Here is a 25,575-nt window from a genome sequence, read left to right on the forward strand (position 1 = left end):
GAGGGTCTTCCCTCCCTGGGTGTCTCCCCCTTCCTGTCCCGCCACCCACCCCCAACGCCTCACATGGTGCCTGTGTATGGAAGATGCAATCCTGGCTTGTTAAAGCTTAATTGAATCACCGGCCCTCTCTAAAGAGCTCTCTGCTTCCTGAGCAGGGCCAGGCCTCCGCACCCTTCCTCTGGAAGGAAGCAAAGGGAAGGGAATGGCCAGCCCGGCTTCTTTCCGCATCCCAGGGGACCCAGGACCTATAAATCCTGCCTCTCCCTCTCTGGCTCTTTTCTGGTCACACTTTATCTCTAAAGACCTAAGGGGTGGGGAGGACGGAGTATGAAATTAAAGCCACGGGTTCAGACTTTATCGTGTAATAAATAAACCACAAGGGATGCCAGCAGCCTGCCTCCTGAGCCTGCAGAGATGGGGGGCGGTTGGGGGAAAGGGTCAGATCTCCGAGTCCATTAACGGTGTGGTATTTTGGATGGCTGTGCGGGGTTTGGCTTCTGCGCCCCCTGTGGGGGACCCTGCCTAACCCACGAAGGTGCTGTGGCTCTGCAGGTGGAGTTGAAGTGACACCCCGGGGGGGGGGCAGGGCTGACTCATCTGCGATGATACAGCAGGTGGGGGGCGGGGAGGCCGAGCCGCCAGACAGGAGGCAGGACTCACAGGGGAGCCCCACAGTGAAGGAAATTTACAGCCTGTGTCGCGGCCAGAGAGAGTGGAACTGAACTTGGGCGATAATCAGTCTGATTAGGTTTGTGCCTCCTGGAGGGCGCCGAAGAGGGGGAGGGAGGGAGGCAGAGCCAATGGGGGGTGGGGGTGGGGGTGGGAAGCCAAGCTAGCTAGGTGGAAGCCCCAGAGGTTTCCTCAGGTCAAGAGCAACTGGCAGGCTGGGAGTGGAGGCACATTTACCTGGAAGGAGGAGGAGGAGGAGGAGGAGGAGGAGGAGGAGGAGGAGGAGGAGGAGGAGGAGGCAGGAGTGTTGTTCAAAGTCCCAGACCAGCCCGGGCTCCACAGTGAGTCCTGTGCCAGCTGAGCGTGCATAGAAAGACCTGGTCTCCCTCTGCCCCACCCCAAGAACAGAAGAACAATGGTCAGGGAGATTGTGTGGATGAGCAAACCCCAAATGGACAGGGAGGGAGGGAGTGCTGAGCAGTTACCAGGTCCTGGCCGGGCACACGTGGGCTCAGGTGCACGTGGTGAGGAAGCTGGGAGCTGGGGGGCAGGCTGTGGGAGGAGCTGGGGAGTCCATGACCATCTTCTCCCCGTGTGTCAGCTTACAAGGCAGGTGCAGACCTGCTGTGATCCTACTTGGGAGACCGGAGGCAGGAGGATGGAAGGAAGTTCAAGGCCAGCCTGGCTACTTAGAGAGACCTTGTCTCAAAATGCAAAGAAAAGACTAGGGGTGTGGCTCAGTGGTAGAGCCCCTGCCTAGAGTCCCCCAGTGAAGGGCTGGGGTGTGGTTCAGTGGTAGAGCATCTGCCTAGAATCCCCCAGTGAGGGGCTGGGGTGTGGCTCAGTGGTGGAGCCCCTGCCTAGAATCCCCCAGTGAGGGGCTGGGGTGTGGCTCAGTGGTAGAGCCCCTGCCTAGAATCCCCCAGTGAGGGGCTGGGGTGTGGCTCAGTGGGAGAGCACCTGCCTAGAATCCTCCAGTGAGGGGCTGGTAAAGTGCTTGCCTAGGGGAGGCATGAGGGATTGTCTCTGGTTGAAGTGCTCAGCACACATGAGACACTAGTTTCAATCCCAGTACAGGGGAAACACACACACACACACACACACACACACACGCACACGCACGCACACGCACACGCACACACACACACACACACACACACCTCCATCAGCCGTCTCCACCTCATCTCGCCGCCCGTCTCTGGTGTCCTTGGCTTGTGGCCTCACCACCTTCCCCTCATCACATCTCCCCGTTCTTAGCTGGCCCCCCCTCAGCATGCGTCTGCGTCAAAACGTCCCCTTTTGGTAAGGACACCTTTTAAACTGGGGTTCACCCTCTTTTAGTACTAACCCACCTGTTTGCTGTCCTACTTGGTTAATTCTCAGAGGCAGGGTCCCACCATGATGCCCAGGCTGTTCTTGAACTTGTGATCCTCTTGCCTCAGCCCGCCAAGGCTCCTTCCATTAACCTTTTGGTACTCTGGGCAAATCCCTGGTCTCTGCCTCCGGTGCCCTCATTTATGAGATAACGGCCACTCCTTTTTTCACACTTGGTTAATTAATGATTAATTTTTGTGCATGTGTAGAGTCAGTAGTTCTCTCCTTCTACCGCGTGGGTCTCGGGAATCGAACTCAGGTTGCCAGGTGTGGCACGTGCCTTTACCCACTGAGCCATCTGGCCGCTCCTGGTCACTCGGCTTTTTCAAGTGAGACAACAGGGTTTGGAGGAAGACGTGACCTTCGCACACTCACCCAGTGGTCGCACACTCACCCAGTGGCCAGTGGCTGACTGACAGAGCAAATGGGAGCCGGCAGGAAACGGTGTTGATAATGGGAGGCAGCGTTGACAGCCCCGTGAAAGACCTCCTTTTGGTGCTGTGGTCCACGCCTGTCATCCCAGCACCCAGGAGGTAGGGGCAGGAGGATCGGAAGTTCAAGGCTATGCTCAAGTGGGAGACCAGCCTGGCCTACAAGAGACCGAGTCACAAAAGAGAAGGAGAGGAAAGGTCCCCTCCCGTTTCGTGGATGTGCAGGCTCATGAGAGAGAATCCTCCCCCCCCCCCATTAAGAAATTACTTGTTTTTGGCTGGGTAGTCGTGGTGAACCCCTTTAATCCTGGCACTTGGGAAGCAGAGGCAGGTGGATCTCTGTGAGTTCTAGGCCAGCCTGGTCTACAGAGTGAGTTCCAGGACAGCCAGGGCTATACAGAGAAACCCTGTCTCCAAAACAAAACACACACACACACACACACACACACACACACACACACACACGCGCGCGCGCGCGCAAAATCACTTGTTTTATTTGTGTGCATGTGAGTGTGGGTGTGGGTGGGTGCGCACGCTCACCTGCCAAGGTGAGCAAGGTCAAAGACAACTCTCAGGAGTTGGTTCTCCCCTACCCTGTGGTCCCAGGAACCAAACTCAGGTCATCAGGCTGTGTGGCACATGCCGCTGCCACCTCCCCGAGAGGCAACCCTTAACGTGAAGACGTCTAGATTCAGTGAGCTGAGGATCTGAGGGTAAAAATGAAAAGAAAAAAAAGAACCCGGTGCGGGCGGCAGATTTTCCACGCGAACGGCTGAGAAACCGACCAGTGCCTCAGATGCTCAGAACGCCCACGAGGGGGCGGCAGAGTCCGGGCTCTGTCTTAGATTTGGGCAGTGAGGGCGGCTTGAAGCCGGAGGCCACTAAGGGCAAAGTGGACCGGAAGCGCAGAGAATGAACGTCCCCTTCTTCCTGGGCCGCGCCTTTAATCCCAGCCCCCAGGAGGCAGGTGGATCTCCGTAAGCTAGAGGCCAGCCTGGTCTACACAGTGAGTTCCAGGCTCACCAGGGCTACAAAGTGAGACTCTGTCTCAAAAACAAACAAATAAATAAGGAGCTTGGAGAGATGGCTCAGCGGTTAAGGGCAGTGGCTGCTCTTCCAGAGGACCCAGGTTCAACTCCCAGCAACCACACCACAGCTCACAACGGTCTGTAACTCCAGTTCCAGGGGACCCGACACCCTCACACAGACATACATGCAGGCAACACACCCGTGCACGTAAAAGTAAAAAGAAATAAATAAAATAAAACAAGACCATCCCCGAGGGTTGGAGGGAGCGCTCCATGATAAAGTGCTTTGCTGACCAAGTGTGAAGATCTGAGGTAGGATCCACAGAGTCACGTGTAGATGGACCAGCAGCACGCATCCGTAATCCCAGGTTCTTCTTTTGTGTGTCTACATGTGTGCACACATGTGTCACGGTGCAATGTGAAGATCACAGGACAGTTTTCGGGAGTTGATTCTCTCTTTCTGTCAGGTCTGGCTTGGCAGAAAGTACCTCTACCCATTGAACTATCTCACCAGTTTTCCTCCTTTTAACTTGGCTTCCGGGGATTTGAACTCATGTCTTCACGCTTACCCAAGAAGTGTTCTTTCTTAAAAAAAATAATTTATTTTTTTATTTTATGTGCATTGGTGTTTCGCCTGCATGTGTGTCTGTGTGAGGGTGTCAGGTCCCCTGGAACTGGAGTCACAGACAGTTGTGAGCTGCCTTGTGGGTGCTGGGAGTTGAACCCAGGTCCTCTGGAAGAGCAGCCAGTGCTCTCAACCACTGAGCCATCTCTCCAGCCCCCCAGAGAGCTTGATTCTATGTATGCTTATGTGTGTGAACAGATATGTTCCAGCCTCATGACATTCCCCAGAGACCAGCAGTGATGCTGGGGACGGCTGGGGTGGTGCCTTTTTGTTTGTTTGTTTCCGAGACAGCGTTTCTCTGTGTATCCCTGGCTGTCCTGAAACTCGCTCTGTAGCCCAGGCTGGCCTCGAACTCACAGAGATCCACCTGCCTCTGCTTCTCGAGTGCTGGGATTAAAGGCCAGCGCCACCACTGCCCAGCATGGGTGGTACCTTTCTTAGGTGACAATATTCCCTCTCCTAGGATTGAGGGCTGAGTCACATCTGGATGGAAGAGGAGGACAGAGAAACCAGCAGATGTGGCCCAGGAGCCACAATGTGGCAAATAGATAAAGTGCTAAAATCTGTAAAACTTGGAACCAATTGGCTTTGGATGTCTTTAGTTATTTTAAGCATGTATGGGGATAGAGAGACTGTTAAGAGTGTGACTGCTCTTACAGAAGAACTTGAGTTCTCTTCTCAGTACCAAATAAAGGCTCACAATAGCCTGTTACTCCAGCCCAGAGGATCTGATGCCCTCTTCTGGCCATCACTGGCAATTGCACTCATGTTCACACACACACACACACACACACACACACACACACAATTAAAAACGAAATAAATCTTAAAAAAATAAGCATATAATTGTATTTACATAGGAATAATTAGAATGCACCAAAATAAAGCTTTAATTATACCCAGTATCAGAAAGAAACTCAAAACTAAGTATGACCTTGGGAAGACACATAGTCTATATTAAAAACAGTGTTTCCCGTGGAGATGGGTCAATCTTTCTTAGAGGAGTGTTTTGCAGATGGTAAAATGCAACCCAGGGTCAAAGCAATCATTTAGCAGCAACGGGTATGGGGTGGGGGTGGGGGTGGCGGCGGCACTGTCCTTGGTGCTGAATCGGGCCAGGAGTAGAACATCTCTGGACATGGGACTCCGGGGGCATCGCCCACCATCATGGCATGCCCACTGCACTTTCCACACTGTTCGACCTTCCATCACTCTTGTCTCTCTCTTATTCAGTCTCGCCAACTACAGGGTCAATTTCCCAGTAAGTTCCCCATGGGGAGTTCTCAATGGAGGGCGTGTGCCACCATGCTTGACCCAGTGGGGTTCTCCTCAGCCCTCAGCTCCATGGATCCATGCGAAACCGCTTTTGGGTTAGTGTTTACAGTGATGTCATGACCACCTGGGGCCTCTGAATCTGGATCTGAAAAGAGAAACAGAAGCAGGGCTGAGCACAGGAGAAATCTAGTTTTGGAAGCACTCAAGACTTGGTCCAGGTCCAGGGTTATAGGTTAGCCCACCCCAACGTCCACCCCATCTGTGGTCTGCTGGAGCCCATGAGGAGGCTGGTCCTGCAGACCCAAAGCTGCGGGATCTCCGCGACACAGGGCAACGGCAGGATAACCAGGAGGAGCTCCAGTGAGGGTCCAGCACTGATAGTGTAGCGGAAACCTGAGGCCTTGAACCAGACCGGTGGCTCTGCAGTGAACACTCGCAAGAACAGATCCACGGACACAGGGTTTCCTGTGTGACTCACTGCGTCACACTGCAGCTTCCATGACGAGATCCCCCTTTTCTTTTTCTCTTTTCTCTTAAATTTTATTTAAGGGGTGGGGGCTACAAGGGCAGAGGGCAGATACCCAGGGACGGGAAGTGAACAGGATGGAGATGCATGATGTGAAAGCCACAAAGAATAAATAAAAAGAAAGTTTAAAAAAACTTGGGTCTGTGGAAGCACTCAGCTGGAACCTGCCTCTTTAAAAACGTTATCACATTTCCTTCCTTCCTTCCTTCCTTCCTTCCTTCCTTCCTTCCTTCCTTCCTTCCTTCCTTCCTTCCTTCCAAGACAGGGTTTCTCTGTATAACAGCCCTGCCTGTCCTGGAACTCACTCTGTAGACCAGGCTGGCCTGGAACACACAGAGATCCACCTGCCTCTGCCTCCCAAGCACTGGGATTAAAGGCGTGTTCACCATGTTGGACCCACATTTTATTTCTGGGGTGGAGGGTGCACATGAGCCGTGGCATGCATATGGAGGTCCAAGAACAGTAAATGGGAATCAGTTCCCTCTTTCTACCTTGTGGGTCCTGGGGATTGAACTCAGGTCCTCAGGCTTGACGGCAAGTGTCTTTGCCCACTGAGCCATCTTGCCAGCCCTGGAATTTGTCTTATTTTTTTGGAGTCTAGTACAAACAAGTTGCATCCCTCCTTCCCAGACAGTTGGGTTTAGTAATAGCCCTCAAGGTCTCTCCTGTCCTCAAATATTTCAAATATTTGAAAAGAAATATTTGGAGACGGTCGTATGTAGCCCAGGCTAGCCTTAAACTCATGCCCACAGACAAGGAAGACCGTGAATTTCCAATCCTCCTGCTTCTGCCTCCTTGGGCAGAAGATGTCACCTGGACCTTCTGGAACGACAGGTGGGCACCCCCAGCTTATGAAATGGTGGGGGGCATGCCCAGCGGTAAACAATAACTTTAAAGAGTATAATGCCTTGGTGATGCACACCCGTAATCCCAGCACTCAAGAGACTGGGGCTGGAGGAATGCAAGTTTGATGGTTAGCCTGGGCTACCCAGTAAGACCCTGTCTCAAAAAAATTTAAATTCTTTTTTTTTTTTAAAGAGAGTGATTCACTTTATATTTTATGTGTATGAGTGTTTGCCTACATGGATGTAAGTGCACCATGTGCATGCCTGGTGCCTATGGGGGTCTGAAGAGGGTGTCAAGTTCCCCAGAACTAGAGTAATGGATGGTTGTGAACCATGATGTGGGTACTGGGAACCCAACATGGTCCCTGGAAGAGCGACAGGTACTCTTCCTCACCGAGCCGTCTCTCCAGACTCTCCCCACCAAGTTAAATTTTAAATAACTAGGGCATGAAGGACTTACCTAGCACAGAAAGAAACCGAATCTGAAGCCAGGGAAAGTGCTGGCTTCCTCTCCCCCAATTCCCGCCCTTCCGAGTAACACTACGGCCGTGTGCCCCGGAGACCGCTGTCTGGACCGTAGACACTAAGGCTTTGCTCGCCCGAGGGCACCAGGTAGAAGGAACATGGCAGACCCAGGGCACAGGAGGTGCGTGGTTCATCTGGGTCATTCTTACCTTTCTTTCAGGGTCTATATGTCTCAGGGTGGCCCCGAAGTTGCTGTACATGGAGCCCAAGTGGACGTAGTCTTCTTGTTCTGAGGGAGGAGGAAGCCCAAAGAGACAGGGTTAGAAAGACAAGTGTTCATCAGACCCTCGAGCCCACTGATGGGGAGGGTGTTCGTCCCCACGCCCATGAAACGAAAGCCAATGCGAGTGTGGTGGGTGGGCTGCCGAAGTCAGTCGCTCTCCAATAGCTGCCTAGTGCTTTAAAGACAGTCAGGAGTGTATGTCTATAGCAGCAGCACTCGAGAGGCAGAGGCAGGAGGATGGCAAGTTTGAGGTCAGTTTGGCCTACAGAGAGGGACTGTGTCTCAAAAATGATGTAGACAAGACTGGGTTTGAACTTCAGAGATCCCCTCCTTCGGCTTCCCGAGTGCTGGAATTAAAGGGGTCCCCTACCAGGCCGGCCATTGTTTGTTTTTGATACAGTCTCACCTATCTCAGGCTGGCCACAAATTCGCTATGTAGCCAAGGATGACCTGGACTCTCGACCCTCCTGTCTGCTGGGATCACACAGGTGTGCCACCATATTTGGTTTATGTGGTACTGGAGACCAAACCCAGGACTCCATAAATGCTAACCAAGTCCTCCACCCACTGACCCACTGCCCAGCCCCATTTCTAGAAATGATAATGCCTGCATTTAACAAACCACAACGCTAACCTCTTGCCTGCGATTTAAGTCACTTGATGAGCATACTCGGTCCTGGGCCCTCATCTACGCCCCTGCAGGCATAGTTTTATGTTCTGGAGAAATGTGCGCCATCAGTTGGCTCCGGGCCCCTAGGGTGTTACCCATGTTATATCTCACTCAGGTTCTAGGTAAGCTTTTGAAGGTGGCGCGGAGTGTCCGGGGATGGGTAATGATCCCGCGCCTTTCCCGGGTCTCCTGCGTCTCCCACCCTCCCCACCACGCTGAGTCTGAGCTCCACAGAGATCGCCCGTACCTTCGTTGTGGTTGAAACCGACGTTGTGGAAGGCTCCAGGGTCCCGGCCGTCCTCCTCATTCCACCTCTGCAGCTGAGACACTCGGGACCTTTGCCTGTGGGTAGAAAACACCACGGGACCCAGTCACGATCACAGAGAAGAGCCCGAGACCCAGGATGAGCTACGTCTCCGCTTCGGGCAGCTCACTGTCGGCCTCGGGAAGCGAGCTCACAGCCGGAGGCAGGACGGAGGGAGAGGACGGCGAAGGAAGGGGCGCCCGCCGCTTACCTGTTGGCCTCTCTTCTGAAGCGGAAGGAGAAGACGCCCAGGATGACCAGGATCACCAGCAGCACGGCCGCCCCGGCTCCCACCAGCCCGTAGACCAGGCTTTTCTGGATGCCCCAGTCGCAGGTCTCCCCGCTGTACCAGTGAGTGTCTGTGGTCAGGCAGCTGACGGGAGGGGCAGGGAGGGAAGACACGGTCATGCTCTGGCCGCGGGGTATCCAGTGAGGGGGGGACATTTGGCTAGAGCTTGGGGAGCTGAACATGCACGCACGCACGCACGCACCCACGCGTGGAGACAGAGGCCATCGCAGGCGCCATCCCTCAGGCGCTGTCCACAGGACAAGGTCTCCACACGGTTGTCGTGAAAAGTGCCCCCCCCCCACTATGTGAGTATTTGGCCCGCATTTGGTGGTACTGTTTGGGGAGGTTATGGGACCTTTAAGAAGTGGAGCCTTGCTGGGAAGTGGTGGCGCACGCCTTCAATCCCAGCACTCGGGAGGCAGGCGGATCTCTGTGAGTTCGAGGCCAGCCTGGGCTACAGAGTGAGTTCCAGGAAAGACTCAAATCGACACAGGGAAACCCTGTCTCAAAAAACCTGGAGCCTTGCTAGAGGAAATACGTCTCAAAGTGGGCTCTGGGGGCTCATGGCCTCTCCCCATTTCCAGATTGCTCTCTCGGCTCCCTTCTGCTCTGCTGGCCATGCCTTCCTGTCCATTATGGGACACCCTCCTCTGGAGCCACAAAGCAAAAATAAATGCTCTTCCGTAAGTTGCTTTTGGCCATGGCGTTTCATCAGTGTGAGCAAAGAGTAATTAATAAGCGTGTCTGCAGCTTGACAAGTAGTCCAGGCGGGCTGGCCAGCAAGTCCCAGGATTCCACCTGACTCTGCCTCTTCAGCTCTGGGATTATAAGGATGGGCTACCATGGACATATTTTTAGAACATTATTTTGAATTTTCAAAGTAAATTAATTTTTATTTTACGCAGGTGAAAGTTGCCTGCCTGTATACGTGTGCGCCATGTGCCTGCAGTACCCATAGCAACCAGAAGAGGGCATTATTCCCGGGAACTGGAGTTTCAGGTGGTTGTGAACCACCAGGTGGGTGCCCATTGCTTCCAAGACGTCTCTGCAGCCTGTGCGTGGCTTTGTACCTGGGGGCTGGGGATCTGAACACAGGTCCTCAGGCTTGTGTGGCAAGCACTTTACCAACTTTGCCGTCTTCCCAGACCTTCCTAGTCCTTGATTATTACTATTATTATTATTATTATTATTATTGAGACAGAGCCTCTCGGGACAGCTCAGGCTGATTTTAGACTCATGATCTTCCTGGTGCCTCTGCCTCCCAGGTGCTGGTATCACGGACACACACCACCACACTCAGCATTCAGTTCATAATGCCTTTCTTCGGTTTCCTATGTCTATGACTAGGATATACAGGTTCCCTGTTGCCATGGAGACACATAGAGTTTTTTTTTTCTTCCTTTTTTTTGAGACAGGGTTTCTCTGTGTAGCTTTGCGTCTTTCTTGGAACTCACTCTGTAGCCCAGGCTGTCTTTGAACTCATAGAGATCCGCCTGCCTCTGCCTCCCGAGTGCTGGGATTAAAGGCGTGCGCTGCCGCCGCCCAAAGGCTTTCTTTATCTATTTCAATAGCAGAGGACATTTTTTTTAAAAATTATAAAATTACATTTATTTACTCTGTGTGTGCACGTGTGTGCGCGTGCATGCATGCGTGTGTGTGTGTGTGTGTGTGTGTGTGTGCGTGTGTGTGCGTGCGTTCATGTGTGTGTGTGTATGTCAGAGAACAGCTTGCAAATGTCGGCTCTCTCTCTCTACCACGTGGGTCCCAGGGATCGAACTCAGGTCACCAGGCTTAGCGGCAAGCGTCTTTACCCACTGCGACACCTCCCGGGCCTCGGGGCCACATGCTCTTTCCCTGGGAAGGAGGCCCTGTGTTCTCTGCTAGACCGGGAGCCTCCCGAAGCTAGAGCGTCCATCGCTCGCTCCGTGTCGGAGTTTTTCCTGCCAGGCTGGACATCCCCTGACCCCCTTTGCTCTGGACTTGGCTGTGCCTGTCCCTTTAACCGTCCAAACGGATTCTCTCGCAACCTCATGACCTTGGCCTCCAGGAGACCCAGCCCCCGGCACAGCGGGGTACTCACAGGCACTGGGGGCCGCTTCGCTGCAGCTGGCACTTGCCATAGTGGCAGTCCAAGGAGGCTTTGTAGCCCGATGAGCAGGGCGTGATGCAGTGCAGCTTAGTGTCCTTGTATTCCAAGGTGACATACTTGGCAAAGTCCTCTCCAGCCTGCCTCCGGCACGCCTCTGAGGGGACATGGGAGATCAGCTAAGAATCAGGAGGTCTGCCCCTCCCCTCTACCTTGCCAAGCCTTTCCCAGAACCACACACACTACATACCTTCAGGAGTTTCAGTGATGGAAATGTTTTGCACACTGGTGGCAGCTGAGTTGAAACACAGCAAAAATTCTGTGAAGGAAACACACAACGCGGATTGTCACAGAGGCTCCCGGTGGCTTCCCTGGGTCAATGGGGGAGACTGTATCCACAGGGCTGCCTGTGGCCAAGCCTGCCCACTGGGGGAGACTGTATCCCTGCAAACCAGGAACCCAGATAAATCCTTCCTCTTTGGCCTTGTTTCTGCCAGGTTTGGCCACAGCACAGAACTAGTGGGCGTGGAAGCAGGAAACCGCAGGAGGGGATGCCAGGCTCCCAGCTCTCCAATGAGCCACCCTCACCGGGTCCTGGGGCTCAGAGGTCCCACACCCCCTCTGCCAGGATCCCCGCACTACTCATTGTGTTCAGAAGATCCACTATGTAGTCAGTCATGTGATGCCCCGTCTGTCCTGAATCCCTTAATGTTGATGCTCTGCAGGAATTCCCATCTCTATACTGCTCTGTCCCTCCCACCCAAAGCTTTCTGACAGGGGTGACAGGCCCTAGCTCTGGACCCAGATCCCAGTGACGCACAATCTTGCCTTCCTTCACTGTGCCTGACCTGTCCCAGAGTCAAAAATCAGAGAGATTAACGAGTCACCCTCTGAGAGCACTTCCCTCCAGGAGTACTTTACCTTTACTACAGTTATTATCAACAAGTACTTGTTGAGCGGTCGCATTCTGGATTTTTTCCTTCACATTATTGCGGATGTCCTCTACCACATTTTCGTATCCTTCAGTGTACGGGGCCTTCAGGATGACGTCATAATCCACCACGATACTGCCCTTCCTGGGGAGAGAGGGGTAGGACCATTGAGCGTCCTCCTGTGGTCACACCTATTGTTGACATCCCTTGCCTCCTCTACAATCCTGGGAGGGATTCCAGGCCAGAGGATTGAGAGCTTGAGGCTAACCTGGGCTATGTAGTGAGTTCAAGCTAGCCTGGACTATAGAGCAAATATAGGAAAGGCAGAGACAGAGGGAGAGAGGGAGATGAGAGAGACAGAGACACACACACACAGAGAAGAGAAAGAGAGTGAGAGACAGAGACAGAGAGAGAGAGAGTGAGAGATACGCGCACACACACACACACATATGGGGAGTGCTAGTTAATGAAGCCTCTGTCATATAAACACAGAATTCAGGCACTCATGTAAAAGCTGAATGTCATGGCATGTTGTTCAAACTTCTAATGATCTTTTAATAAAAAACCCAGAGCCAGATATCGGGATGAAAGCTGAAAGATCAGAGAAGCAGAACAGCCAGCCACTAGTTCTTATGAGATCTTCACCCTAGAGAGAGAGTGAGTTCCTGTTTCCTCACACCTTATACACCTTTCTCTGCCCTGCGGTCTTACTTCCTGGGATTAAAGGCATGTGCCACCACTGCCTGGCTTCTAAGTTTAACTGTGTGTCTCTCTGATCCCCAGACAAGCTTCATTAGGGTACACAACGTATCACCACAATGGCATGCATCTGTAACCCCAGCACCAAGGAGAGCAGGGCTGGTGGATCCCCTGACCTCCTTGGCCAGGGAGCCTAGCTGAATTGATGACCCCCTGGCTAAGTGAGAGACCCGGTCACTAAAAATAGGGTGGAGAGAGAGATGACTGAGGAAGACACCCATTGTGGACCTCCGGCTTCCACAGGTATTCACATGTATGTACACATGTACCTATACACACACACACACACACACACACACACATGCATACACCCATGCACAGAAGCATGCACAGACACATGTATGCACACAAAAATATGTATATATGACAAACACACAAAATTTGGCTAGGCAGAGAGACAGCCAAGATTGCACACAGAGGACCCAGGGAAAAGACACCGTCCCTTGATCTCAGACTTCCAGGCCCCAGAGCTGTGAGCTTAGAAGAGATCTCTGTTGTTCAAGCTACATCCACTTGTGTTCCTGCACAGCACCCACTGTGGGCTGACGTGGTCTGCCAGGCCCAGGTACTCACCTCAGCCCTTTGATGACAACCCCGTCATACTCAGGGATCCCGGCATAAATTTTCGCCATCTGAAAGGCAAGGGGCCAGCGTGTCATGGCAGAAGTCCCACCGCGGGGACTTTCTGTGGGACATCAGAACTCCCCAATCCCCACCCCAATCCCCACCTCACCTCCCAGCGGCACAGAAACCAAGGAGAAAGTTCCCTTGTCAGAGACCTGGCCGACCTGGTACCCTTTTGCCTGGCAAATCCTGCTTCCCATCCCTCACCTGCCCTGGCTAGCTGAGAAGCACACGTATCTAACACACTCGGCTGCTATCTTCTCCCCTCCACAGGATGCAGTGCGGGGTGGGTGGGGGCCGAATGGCCCTGGCGGGGTCCCCAGGGTTACCTGCTCTGTGAATGTTTTATTGAACTTCTTGAATTCATCGGATTGTCGGTCCTGTAGCTGTTCGCTGTAGTTTTGGCTGGTCACCGTCACGGTCACTTCCACGGATGCAGAGACCGTTTGCTCTAAGGGGGACAGACAGAAGCACCGGCCATTGAGAGGGACCCACCCCGGATGCAGGGAGTGACACAAGCCTCCTCCAGCAAACTGTCCCCTGGAAGAGGAAGGGGGCACACGGTATTCCTGAGGGCTACGGATGGCATCTTGATGGGAGCTAGAACGCCCCTGAGCATCCTGATGAGTCCGCTACATACTGAACATTTCACAAACGAAAACAGTGTTTAACCTGGGCATTAATCTGGGGGTATAACTCAGGGGTAGAATGCTTGCTTAGCAAGCACAAACCTCAGCTTTTGTCTCCATCAACACACACACACACACACACACACACACCACACACACACAAGTCATGCACACATGTATGCATGTACACATAGCATTCGGCACACTTTTTTTTTTTTTTTTTTTTTTTTTTGGTTTTGGTTTTTCGAGACAGTTTCTCTGTGTAGACCTGGCTGTCCTGGACCTCTGTAGCCCAGGCTGGCCTCGAACTCACAGAGATCCACCTGCCTCTGCCTCCCGAGTGCTGGGATTAAAGGCGTGTGCCACCACTGCCCGGCTCTTTAACATTTTTACCACCAAGGTAACAGTAAAATATGGGGTGACCACAGTGACTAACAGTGCATTCGTATTGCTTTTGTGGGAGACTGGAGTTCGGTTCCCAGCAGCTCACAGTCAGCTGTGACTCACGTTCTAGGTGACCCAACGCTCTCTTCTGGCCGCTGTGGGTGCCCACACCTGTGGCACTTGCAAACATGCCCCCCCCCATGCTCACACATGCTCACACATGCACACACACTCGCCCCTGCTCCCCACCCCCTACACACATGCTCACACGCATGAATCTTTTTTTAAAATATGGGCCTGGGGAGGTAGGGCAAGGGCAGGGCCTGATGGGGACTCTCTGCCCGGCAGTGGGCGGGAGAGCCCTGCCCACACGTGGTGGTTCTGTGGGTTCTCACTCACCGATCTCGATGCTGTCCACCACGTCCTCACACCTTGGCCCGTAGAACAGGCTGGTACACTGGCACTTGAGCCCGTCCCACGTGCCTCCGTTCTGGCAGACCACCACGGGAACTCTGTCCTGGCAGAGGTTCCCCGTGAAGCCGTTGGGGCAAAGGCAGACTTGCCCGTTCCAGGACCCTCCATTCAGACAGCTCACTGCAAGAGACCAAGCCAGGGCCTAGCACGCGCTTGCGTGGCGTGCCACAGCGTGGCGCGTGTCAGACATGCCCCCACTCTTTCTTTCTGGATTTTTCCCTCTTCCCTCCCTCCTTTGCTCTCTCTGTCTTGTCTTTCTCCTTTTTCGTTCTCTTCCTCTTCCCTCCCTCCTCTGTTTTCTGAGACCGCCTCTCACTACGTAGCGTAGGCAGGCTTTGAACTGGCAATCCTCTGGCCTCGGCCTCCGGAGCCCTGGGATGAGAGGCCGGGTCTGCACGGCCGTGTCTGGTTGACAGCGTGGCCTGTGTGGTCAGACCCCGTATTCACGGGACAGGCAGCGCCGCCCACGACACGGACAGAGGCAGTGCAGACAGAGTCCTGCCCAAGCGCCAGCGCGGTGGACGATGGACTTGACGCCGTCAGGGGTTCGGCTCCCGTCTCCCCGTCTAGGGGTTCAGCTCCCGTCTCCCCGTCAGGGGTTCGGCTCCCGTCTCCCCGTCTAGGAGTTCGGCTCCCGTCTCCCCGTCAGGGGTTCGGCTCCCGTCTCCCCGTCTAGGATTTCGGCTCCCGTCTCCCCGTCTAGGATTTCGGCTCCCGTCTCCCCCTCAGGAGTTCGGCTCCCGTCTCCCCGTCTAGGATTTCAGCTCCCGTCTCCCCGTCAGGGGTTCGGCTCCCGTCTCCCCCTCAGGGGTTCGGCTCCCGTCTCCCCCTCAGGGGTTCGGCTCCCGTCTCCCCGTCTAGGAGTTCAGCTCCCGTCTCCCCGTCAGGGGTTCGGCTCCCGTCTCCCCGTCTAGGATTTCGGCTCCCGTCTCCCCGTCAGGGGTTCAGCTCCCGTCTCCCCGTCAGGGGTTCGGCTCCCGTCTCCCCGTCTAGGGGTTCGGCTCCCGTCTCCCCGTCAGGGGTTCGGCTCCCGTCTCCCCGTCTAGGATTTCAGCTCCCGTCTCCCCGTCTCAGCCTCGGGAGGAGAGAACTGCTGAGAACTGACACTGGAGACGGAGACAGAGCCTGGGGGATCCGGGGCCGGGAGCAGTGGAGATTCCACCCAGGGTGAGGATGGGTGGAAAGTTGGCCCCTCAGTGCCCAAGAGGAGCCGGAGCTGGAACTGTTGTGACGTTGTTGTTGTTGTGACGTTGTTGTTGTGACGCCTGCCAGGCCGAGACGTGCAGCGTGACGGAGCAGACACCTCAGAGCTGCTCACGGTCTGTGTGGAGCAGCTAAATAACTAAAATGTTCTCTTTGTGTTATTACCTATTAATGCAGTGTGAGTGTGAGTGTGTGTGAGTGTGAGTGTGTGTCAGTGAGTGTGTGTGTGTGAGTGTGTGTCTCTGTGTGTGTGAGTATGTGTGTGTTTGTGTGTGTGAGTGTGTGTCTCGGTGTGTGTGTGTGTGCGTGAGTGTGTGTGTGTGTGTGTGTGTGTAGATGAGTGCAAACGGTGCGCTGCTATGGAAAACAATAAACACTGGGAAAAGGAGCCGGAGAGGACAGAGTTGACGGGAGAAACGCACGGCTGAGGATTGAGGTGAGGGAACCAGGACAGGAGACACCGGGAAAAAAATAAAGAGGAACCCGGGGGGGGGGGGGGGGGGGAGGTCACATGACTAAGGGAATCATGTGACACGGGAGGAGGAGTGTGAAACAACCCAGGAGGAAGGACCTGAAAAACCAAACTGAACGACAACCACGGAGCCGGATGAGAAAGACAAAAACGGGAATCACAACCTGAGAGGGTGGGACCTGAACCCGGGACGGCGGGGACCACGGGAAACAGAGACAGCGGCTTACCGGGGGTGGTGGGGGGCGCAGAGGTTGTTGTCGTGGGCTCAGAAGTTGTTGTCGTGATTTCAGGAGTTGTTGTGGGTTCAGAAGTTGTTGTTGTGGGTTCAGGAGTTGTTGTTGTGGGTTCAGGAGTTGTTGTGGGTTCAGAAGTTGTTGTTGTGGGTTCAGGAGTTGTTGTTGTGGGTTCAGGAGTGGTTGTTGTGGGTTCACTAGTTGTAGTTGTGGGTTCAGGAGTTGTTGTGGGTTCAGGAGTTGTTGTTGTGGGTTCAGGAGTTGTTGTCGTAGGTTCAGGAGTTGTCGTGGGTTCAGGAGTTGTTGTGGGTTCAGGAGTTGTTGTGGTTGGTTCAGAAATTGTTGTTGTGGGTTCAGAAGTTGTTGTTGTGGGTTCAGTAGTTGTCGTGGATTCAGGAGTTGTTGTGGGTTCAGGAGTTGTTGTTGTGGGTTCAGGAGTTGTTGTTGTTGGTTCAGAAGTAGTTGTTGTGGGTTCAGGAGTTGTTGTTGTGGGTTCAGGAGTTGTTGTTGTGGGTTCAGGAGTTGTTGTTGGTTCAGGAGTTGTTGTTGGTTCAGAAGTTGTTGTGGGTTCAGGAGTTGTTGTTGTGGGTTCAGGAGTTGCTGTTGTGGGTTCAGGAGTTGCTGTTGTGGGTTCAGGAGTTGTTGTTGTGGGTTCAGGAGTTGTTGTGGGTTCAGGAGTTGTTGTTGTGGGTTCAGGAGTTGTTGTTGTGGGTTCAGGAGTTGTTGTTGTGGGTTCAGGAGTTGTTGTTGTGGGTTCAGGAGTTGTTGTGGGTTCAGGAGTTGTTGTTGGTTCAGAAGTTGTTGTTGTGGGTTCAGAAGTTGTTGTTGTTGTGGATTCAGGAGTTGTTGTGGGTTCAGAAGTTGTTGTTGTTGTGGGTTCAGGAGTTGTTGTGGGTTCAGGAGTTGTTGTTGGTTCAGGAGTTGTGGGTTCAGTAGTTGTTGTTGTGGGTTCAGGAGTTGTTGTTGTGGGTTCAGGAGTTGTTGTTGTGGGTTCAGGAGTTGTGGGTTCAGTAGTTGTTGTGGGTTCAGGAGTTGTTGTGGGTTCAGTAGTTGTTGTGGGTTCAGGAGTTGTTGTGGGTTCAGGAGTTATTGTTGTGGGTTCAGGAGTTGTGGGTTCAGCAGTTGTTGTTGTGGGTTCAGGAGTTGTTGTTGTGGGTTCAGGAGTTGTTGTTGTGGGTTCAGGAGTTGTTGTGGGTTCAGGAGTTGTGGTTTCAGGAGTTGTTGTTGTTGTGGGTTCAGGAGTTGTTGTGGTTTCAGGAGTTGTTGTGGTTTCAGGAGTTGTTGTTGTCGTTTCAGGAGTTGTTGTGGTTTCAGGAGTTGTTGTGGTTTCAGGAGTTGTTGTGGTTTCAGGAGTTGTTGTGGTTTCAGGAGTTGTTGTAGTTTCAGGAGTTGTTGTAGTTTCAGGAGTTGTTGTAGTTTCAGGAGTTGTTGTGGTTTCAGGAGTTGTTGTAGTTTCAGGAGTTGTTGTGGTTTCAGGAGTTGTTGTGGTTTCAGGAGTTGTTGTTGTTGTCGTTTCAGGAGTTGTTGTGGTTTCAGGAGTTGTTGTGGTTTCAGGAGTTGTTGTGGTTTCAGGAGTTGTTGTGGGTTCAGGAGTTGTGGTTTCAGGAGTTGTTGTTGTTGTGGGTTCAGGAGTTGTTGTAGTTTCAGGAGTTGTTGTGGTTTCAGGAGTTGTTGTGGTTTCAGGAGTTGTTGTTGTTGTCGTTTCAGGAGTTGTTGTGGTTTCAGGAGTTGTTGTGGTTTCAGGAGTTGTTGTGGTTTCAGGAGTTGTTGTGGTTTCAGGAGTTGTTGTAGTTTCAGGAGTTGTTGTAGTTTCAGGAGTTGTTGTAGTTTCAGGAGTTGTTGTAGTTTCAGGAGTTGTTGTGGTTTCAGGAGTTGTTGTGGTTTCAGGAGTTGTTGTGGTTTCAGGAGTTGTTGTGGTTTCAGGAGTTGTTGTGGTTTCAGGAGTTGTAGTTTCAGGAGTTGTTGTGGTTTCAGGAGTTGTTGTGGTTTCAGGAGTTGTTGTCGTTTCAGGAGTTGTAGTTTCAGGAGTTGTTGTGGTTTCAGGAGTTGTTGTGGTTTCAGGAGTTGTTGTAGTTTCAGGAGTTGTTGTTGTTGTGGTTTCAGGAGTTGTTGTGGTTTCAGGAGTTGTTGTTGAGGTTTCAGGAGTTGTTGTAGTTTCAGGAGTTGTTGTGGTTTCAGGAGTTGTTGTTGTTGTGGGTTCAAGAGTTGTTGTTGTGGGTCCAGGAGTTGTTGTGGTTTCAGGAGTTGTTGTGGTTTCAGGAGTTGTGGTTTCAGGAGTTGTTGTAGTTTCAGGAGTTGTTGTGGTTTCAGGAGTTGTGGTTTCAGGAGTTGTTGTGGGTTCAGGAGTTGTTGTGGTTTCAGGAGTTGTTGTGGGTTCAGGAGTTGTTGTGGTTTCAGGAGTTGTTGTGGTTTCAGAAGTTGTTGTGGGTTCAGGAGTTATTGTGGTTTCAGGAGTTGTTGTCGTTTCAGGAGTTGTTGTGGGTTCAGGAGTTGTGGTTTCAGGAGTTGTTGTGGTTTCAGGAGTTGTTGTCGTTTCAGGAGTTGTTGTGGTTTCAGGAGTTGTGGTTTCAGGAGTTGTGGTTTCAGGAGTTTTTGTGGGTTCAGGAGTTGTTGTGGTTTCAGAAGTTGTTGTGGGTTCAGGAGTTATTGTGGTTTCAGGAGTTGTCGTTTCATGAGTTGTTGTGGGTTCAGGAGTTGTTGTGGTTTCAGGAGTTGTTGTTGTGGGTTCAGGAGTGGTTGTTGTGGGTTCACTAGTTGTAGTTGTGGGTTCAGGAGTTGTTGTGGGTTCAGGAGTTGTTGTTGTGGGTTCAGGAGTTGTTGTGGGTTCAGGAGTTGTTGTGGGTTCAGGAGTTGTTGTTGTGGGTTCAGGAGTTGTTGTGGGTTCAGAAGTTGTTGTCGTGGGTTCAGGAGTTGTTGTGGGTTCAGGAGTTGTTGTGGTTGGTTCAGAAATTGTTGTTGTGGGTTCAGAAGTTGTTGTTGTGGGTTCAGTAGTTGTCGGGGGTTCAGGAGTTGTTGTTGTGGGTTCAGGAGTTGTTGTTGTTGGTTCAGAAGTAGTTGTTGTGGGTTCAGGAGTTGTTGATGTGGGTTCAGGAGTTGTTGTTGTGGGTTCAGGAGTTGTTGTTGGTTCAGGAGTTGTTGTTGGTTCAGAAGTTGTTGTGGGTTCAGGAGTTGTTGTTGTGGGTTCAGGAGTTGCTGTTGTGGGTTCAGGAGTTGCTGTTGTGGGTTCAGGAGTTGTTGTTGGTTCAGAAGTTGTTGTGGGTTCAGGAGTTGTTGTTGTGGGTTCAGGAGTTGTTGTTGTGGGTTCAGGAGTTGTTGTTGTGGGTTCAGGAGTTGTTGTGGGTTCAGGAGTTGTTGTTGGTTCAGAAGTTGTTGTTGTGGGTTCAGGAGTTGTTGTTGGTTCAGTTGTTGTTGTTGTGGGTTCAGGAGTTGTTGTTGTGGGTTCAGGAGTTGTTGTGGGTTCAGGAGTTGTTGTTGTTGTGGGTTCAGGAGTTGTTGTGGGTTCAGAAGTTGTTGTTGTTGTGGGTTCAGGAGTTGTTGTGGGTTCAGAAGTTGTAGTTGTGGGTTCAGAAGTTGTTGTTGTTGGTTCAGAAGTTGTTGTTGTGGGTTCAGGAGTTGTTGTTGTGGGTTCAGGAGTTGTTGTTGGTTCAGGAGTTGTGGGTTCAGTAGTTGATGTTGTGGGTTCAGTAGTTGTTGTTGTGGGTTCAGGAGTTGTTGTTGTGGGTTCAGGAGTTGTTGTTGTGGGTTCAGGAGTTGTGGGTTCAGTAGTTGTTGTGGGTTCAGGAGTTGTCGTGGGTTCAGGAGTTATTGTTGTGGGTTCAGGAGTTGTGGGTTCAGCAGTTGTTGTTGTGGGTTCAGGAGTTGTTGTTGTGGGTTCAGGAGTTGTTGTTGTGGGTTCAGGAGTTGTTGTGGGTTCAGGAGTTGTGGTTTCAGGAGTTGTTGTTGTTGTGGGTTCAGGAGTTGTTGTAGTTTCAGGAGTTGTTGTGGTTTCAGGAGTTGTTGTGGTTTCAGGAGTTGTTGTTGTTGTGGTTTCAGGAGTTGTTGTGGTTTCAGGAGTTGTTGTGGTTTCAGGAGTTGTTGTGGTTTCAGGAGTTGTTGTGGTTTCAGGAGTTGTTGTGGGTTCAGGAGTTGTTGTGGGTTCAGGAGTTGTTGTCGTTTCAGGAGTTGTTGTGGTTTCAGGAGTTGTTGTGGTTTCAGGAGTTGTTGTGGTTTCAGGAGTTGTTGTGGTTTCAGGAGTTGTTGTAGTTTCAGGAGTTGTTGTAGTTTCAGGAGTTGTTGTGGTTTCAGGAGTTGTTGTAGTTTCAGGAGTTGTTGTGGTTTCAGGAGTTGTTGTGGTTTCAGGAGTTGTTGTGGTTTCAGGAGTTGTTGTGGTTTCAGGAGTTGTAGTTTCAGGAGTTGTTGTGGTTTCAGGAGTTGTTGTGGTTTCAGGAGTTGTTGTCGTTTCAGGAGTTGTAGTTTCAGGAGTTGTTGTGGTTTCAGGAGTTGTTGTGGTTTCAGGAGTTGTTGTAGTTTCAGGAGTTGTTGTTGTTGTGGTTTCAGGAGTTGTTGTGGTTTCAGGAGTTGTTGTTGAGGTTTCAGGAGTTGTTGTAGTTTCAGGAGTTGTTGTGGTTTCAGGAGTTGTTGTTGTTGTGGGTTCAAGAGTTGTTGTTGTGGGTCCAGGAGTTGTTGTGGTTTCAGGAGTTGTTGTGGTTTCAGGAGTTGTGGTTTCAGGAGTTGTTGTGGGTTCAGGAGTTGTTGTGGTTTCAGGAGTTGTTGTGGGTTCAGGAGTTGTTGTGGTTTCAGGAGTTGTTGTGGTTTCAGAAGTTGTTGTGGGTTCAGGAGTTATTGTGGTTTCAGGAGTTGTTGTCGTTTCAGGAGTTGTTGTGGGTTCAGGAGTTGTGGTTTCAGGAGTTGTTGTGGTTTCAGGAGTTGTTGTCGTTTCAGGAGTTGTTGTGGTTTCAGGAGTTGTGGTTTCAGGAGTTGTGGTTTCAGGAGTTTTTGTGGGTTCAGGAGTTGTTGTGGTTTCAGAAGTTGTTGTGGGTTCAGGAGTTATTGTGGTTTCAGGAGTTGTCGTTTCATGAGTTGTTGTGGGTTCAGGAGTTGTTGTGGTTTCAGGAGTTGTTGTGGTTTCAGGAGTTGTTGTCGTTTCAGGAGTTGTTGTGGTTTCAGGAGTTGTTGTGGTTTCAGAAGTTGTTGTCGTTTCAGGAGTTGTTGTGGGTTCAGGAGTTGTAGTTTCAGGAGTTGTGGTTTCAGGAGTTGTTGTGGTTTCAGGAGTTGTTGTGGTTTCAGGAGTTGTTGTGGTTTCAGGAATTATTGTGGTTTCAGGAGTTGTTGTGGTTTCAGAAGTTGTTGTGGTTTCAGGAGTTGTTGTGGTTTCAGGAGTTGTGGTTTCAGGAGTTGTTGTGGGTTCAGGAGTTGTTGTGGTTTCAGAAGTTGTTGTGGGTTCAGGAGTTATTGTGGTTTCAGGAGTTGTTGTCGTTTCATGAGTTGTTGTGGGTTCAGGAGTTGTTGTGGTTTCAGGAGTTGTTGTGGTTTCAGGAGTTGTTGTCGTTTCAGGAATTATTGTGGTTTCAGGAGTTGTTGTGGTTTCAGGAGTTGTGGTTTCAGGAGTTGTGGTTTCAGGAGTTGTTGTGGTTTCAGGAGTTGTTGTGGTTTCAGGAGTTGTAGTTTCAGGAGTTGTTGTCGTTTCAGGAGTTGTTGTGGTATCAGGAGTTTTTGTTGTTGTGGGTTCAGGAGTTGTTGTGGTTTCAGGAGTTGTTGTAGTTTCAGGAGTTGTTGTGGGTTCAGGAGTTGTTGTGGTTTCAGGAGTTGTTGTGGTTTCAGGAGTTGTGGTTTCAGGAGTTGTGGTTTCAGGAGTTGTTGTGGGTTCAGGAGTTGTAGTTTCAGGAGTTGTTGTGGGTTCAGGAGTTGTTGTGGTTACAGGAGTTGTTGTGGTTTCAGGAGTTGTTGTGGTTTCAGGAGTTGTTGTGGGTTCAGGAGTTGTAGTTTCAGGAGTTGTTGTGGTTTCAGGAATTATTGTGGTTTCAGGAGTTGTTGTGGTTTCAGGAGTTGTTGTGGTTTCAGGAATTATTGTGGTTTCAGGAGTTGTTGTGGTTTCAGGAGTTGTTGTGGTTTCAGGAGTTGTTGTGGTTTCAGAAGTTGTTGTGGTTTCAGGAGTTGTTGTGGTTTCAGGAGTTGTTGTAGTTTCAGGAGTTGTTGTGGTTTCAGGAGTTGTAGTTTCAGGAGTTGTTGTCGTTTCAGGAGTTGTTGTGGTTACAGGAGTTGTTGTAGTTTCAGGAGTTGTTGTGGGTTCAGGAGTTGTTGTGGTTACAGGAGTTGTTGTGGTTTCAGGAGTTGTGGTTTCAGGAGTTGTTGTGGTTTCAGGAGTTGTTGTGGTTTCAGGAGTTGTTGTAGTTTCAGGAGTTGTGGTTTCAGGAGTTGTGGTTTCAGGAGTTGTTGTGGGTTCAGGAGTTGTTGTGGTTTCAGGAGTTGTAGTTTCAGGAGTTGTTGTGATTTCAGGAGTTGTTGTGGTTTCCGGAGTTGTAGTTTCAAGAGTTGTTGTAGTTTCAGGAGTTGTTGTGGGTTCAAGAGTTGTTGTGGTTTCAGAAGTTGTGGTTTCAGAAGTTGTTGTGGTTTCAGGAGTTGTTGTGGTTTCAGGAGTTGTTGTAGTTTCAGGAGTTGTTGTGGTTTCAGGAGTTGTAGTTTCAGGAGTTGTTGTGGTTTCAGGAGTTGTTGTGGTTTCAGGAGTTGTTGTAGTTTCAGGAGTTGTTGTAGTTTCAGGAGTTGTTGTGGGTTCAGGAGTTGTTGTGGTTACAGGAGTTGTTGTGGTTTCAGGAGTTGTTGTGGTTTCAGGAGTTGTTGTGGTTTCAGGAGTTGTTGTGGTTTCAGGAGTTGTTGTGGGTTCAGGAGTTGTTGTGGGTTCAGGAGTTGTTGTGGTTTCAGGAGTTGTTGTGGGTTCAGGAGTTGTTGTGGTTTCAGGAGTTGTAGTTTCAGGAGTTGTTGTGGTTTCACGAGTTGTTGTGGTTTCAGGAGTTGTTGTGGTTTCAGGAGTTGTTGTGGTTTCAGGAGTTGTGGTTTCAGGAGTTGTTGTTGTTGTGGTTTCAGGAGTTGTTGTAGTTTCAGGAGTTGTGGTTTCAGGAGTTGTGGTTTCAGGAGTTGTTGTGGGTTCAGGAGTTGTTGTGGTTTCAGGAGTTGTTGTGGGTTCAGGAGTTGTTGTGGTTTCAGGAGTTGTTGTGGTTTCAGAAGTTGTTGTCGTTTCAGGAGTTGTTGTGGTTTCAGGAGTTGTGGTTTCAGGAGTTGTGGTTTCAGGAGTTGTTGTGGGTTCAGGAGTTGTTGTGGTTTCAGGAGTTGTGGTTTCAGGAGTTGTGGTTTCAGGAGTTTTTGTGGGTTCAGGAGTTGTTGTGGTTTCAGAAGTTGTTGTGGGTTCAGGAGTTATTGTGGTTTCAGGAGTTGTCGTTTCATGAGTTGTTGTGGGTTCAGGAGTTGTTGTGGTTTCAGGAGTTGTTGTGGTTTCAGGAGTTGTTGTCGTTTCAGGAGTTGTTGTGGTTTCAGGAGTTGTGGTTTCAGGAGTTGTTGTGGGTTCAGGAGTTGTAGTTTCAGGAGTTGTGGTTTCAGGAGTTGTTGTGGTTTCAGGAATTATTGTGGTTTCAGGAGTTGTTGTGGTTTCAGAAGTTGTTGTGGTTTCAGGAGTTGTTGTGGTTTCAGGAGTTGTTGTAGTTTCAGGAGTTGTTGTGGTTTCAGGAGTTGTGGTTTCAGGAGTTGTGGTTTCAGGAGTTGTTGTGGGTTCAGGAGTTGTTGTGGTTTCAGAAGTTGTTGTGGGTTCAGGAGTTATTGTGGTTTCAGGAGTTGTTGTGGTTTCAGGAGTTGTGGTTTCAGGAGTTGTGGGTTCAGGAGTTGTTGTGGTTTCAGGAGTTGTTGTGGTTTCAGGAGTTGTAGTTTCAGGAGTTGTTGTCGTTTCAGGAGTTGTTGTGGTTTCAGGAGTTTTTGTTGTTGTGGGTTCAGGAGTTGTTGTGGTTTCAGGAGTTGTTGTAGTTTCAGGAGTTGTTGTGGGTTCAGGAGTTGTTGTGGTTTCAGGAGTTGTTGTGGTTTCAGGAGTTGTTGTGGGTTCAGGAGTTGTTGTGGTTTCAGGAGTTGTTGTGGTTTCAGGAGTTGTGGTTTCAGGAGTTGTGGTTTCAGGAGTTGTTGTGGGTTCAGGAGTTGTAGTTTCAGGAGTTGTTGTGGGTTCAGGAGTTGTTGTGGTTACAGGAGTTGTTGTGGTTTCAGGAGTTGTTGTGGTTTCAGGAGTTGTTGTGGGTTCAGGAGTTGTAGTTTCAGGAGTTGTTGTGGTTTCAGGAATTATTGTGGTTTCAGGAGTTGTTGTGGTTTCAGGAGTTGTTGTGGTTTCAGGAATTATTGTGGTTTCAGGAGTTGTTGTGGTTTCAGGAGTTGTTGTGGTTTCAGGAGTTGTTGTGGTTTCAGAAGTTGTTGTGGTTTCAGGAGTTGTTGTGGTTTCAGGAGTTGTTGTAGTTTCAGGAGTTGTTGTGGTTTCAGGAGTTGTAGTTTCAGGAGTTGTTGTCGTTTCAGGAGTTGTTGTGGTTACAGGAGTTGTTGTAGTTTCAGGAGTTGTTGTGGGTTCAGGAGTTGTTGTGGTTACAGGAGTTGTTGTGGTTTCAGGAGTTGTGGTTTCAGGAGTTGTTGTGGTTTCAGGAGTTGTTGTGGTTTCAGGAGTTGTTGTAGTTTCAGGAGTTGTGGTTTCAGGAGTTGTGGTTTCAGGAGTTGTTGTGGGTTCAGGAGTTGTTGTGGTTTCAGGAGTTGTAGTTTCAGGAGTTGTTGTGATTTCAGGAGTTGTTGTGGTTTCCGGAGTTGTAGTTTCAAGAGTTGTTGTAGTTTCAGGAGTTGTTGTGGGTTCAAGAGTTGTTGTGGTTTCAGAAGTTGTGGTTTCAGAAGTTGTTGTAGTTTCAGGAGTTGTTGTGGTTTCAGGAGTTGTAGTTTCAGGAGTTGTTGTGGTTTCAGGAGTTGTTGTGGTTTCAGGAGTTGTTGTAGTTTCAGGAGTTGTTGTAGT

At 50.7% G+C, this 25,575-nt stretch overlaps 1 protein-coding gene across 1 annotated transcript; it reads right to left on the bottom strand.

Moving 5' to 3' along the window:
• Positions 1–4,956: 4,956 nt before the first annotated feature.
• On the bottom strand, positions 4,957–15,874 carry LOC102924179 (mucin-17). The gene is made up of 11 exons (XM_042268316.2): positions 14,989–15,874; positions 14,598–14,792; positions 13,515–13,636; positions 13,135–13,193; positions 11,792–11,946; positions 11,121–11,189; positions 10,865–11,027; positions 8,707–8,868; positions 8,439–8,533; positions 7,448–7,527; positions 4,957–5,547 (listed from the first exon to the last, which is right to left on the bottom strand). Coding segments are annotated over exons 1-11 (1,143 nt in total). The 5' UTR covers positions 14,990–15,874; the 3' UTR covers positions 4,957–5,505.
• Between the last annotated feature and the right edge of the window lie 9,701 nt (positions 15,875–25,575).

The sequence above is a fragment of the Peromyscus maniculatus genome, chromosome 23, assembly GCF_049852395.1.
Source record: "Peromyscus maniculatus bairdii isolate BWxNUB_F1_BW_parent chromosome 23, HU_Pman_BW_mat_3.1, whole genome shotgun sequence".
Taxonomy (NCBI): Eukaryota; Metazoa; Chordata; class Mammalia; order Rodentia; family Cricetidae; genus Peromyscus; species Peromyscus maniculatus.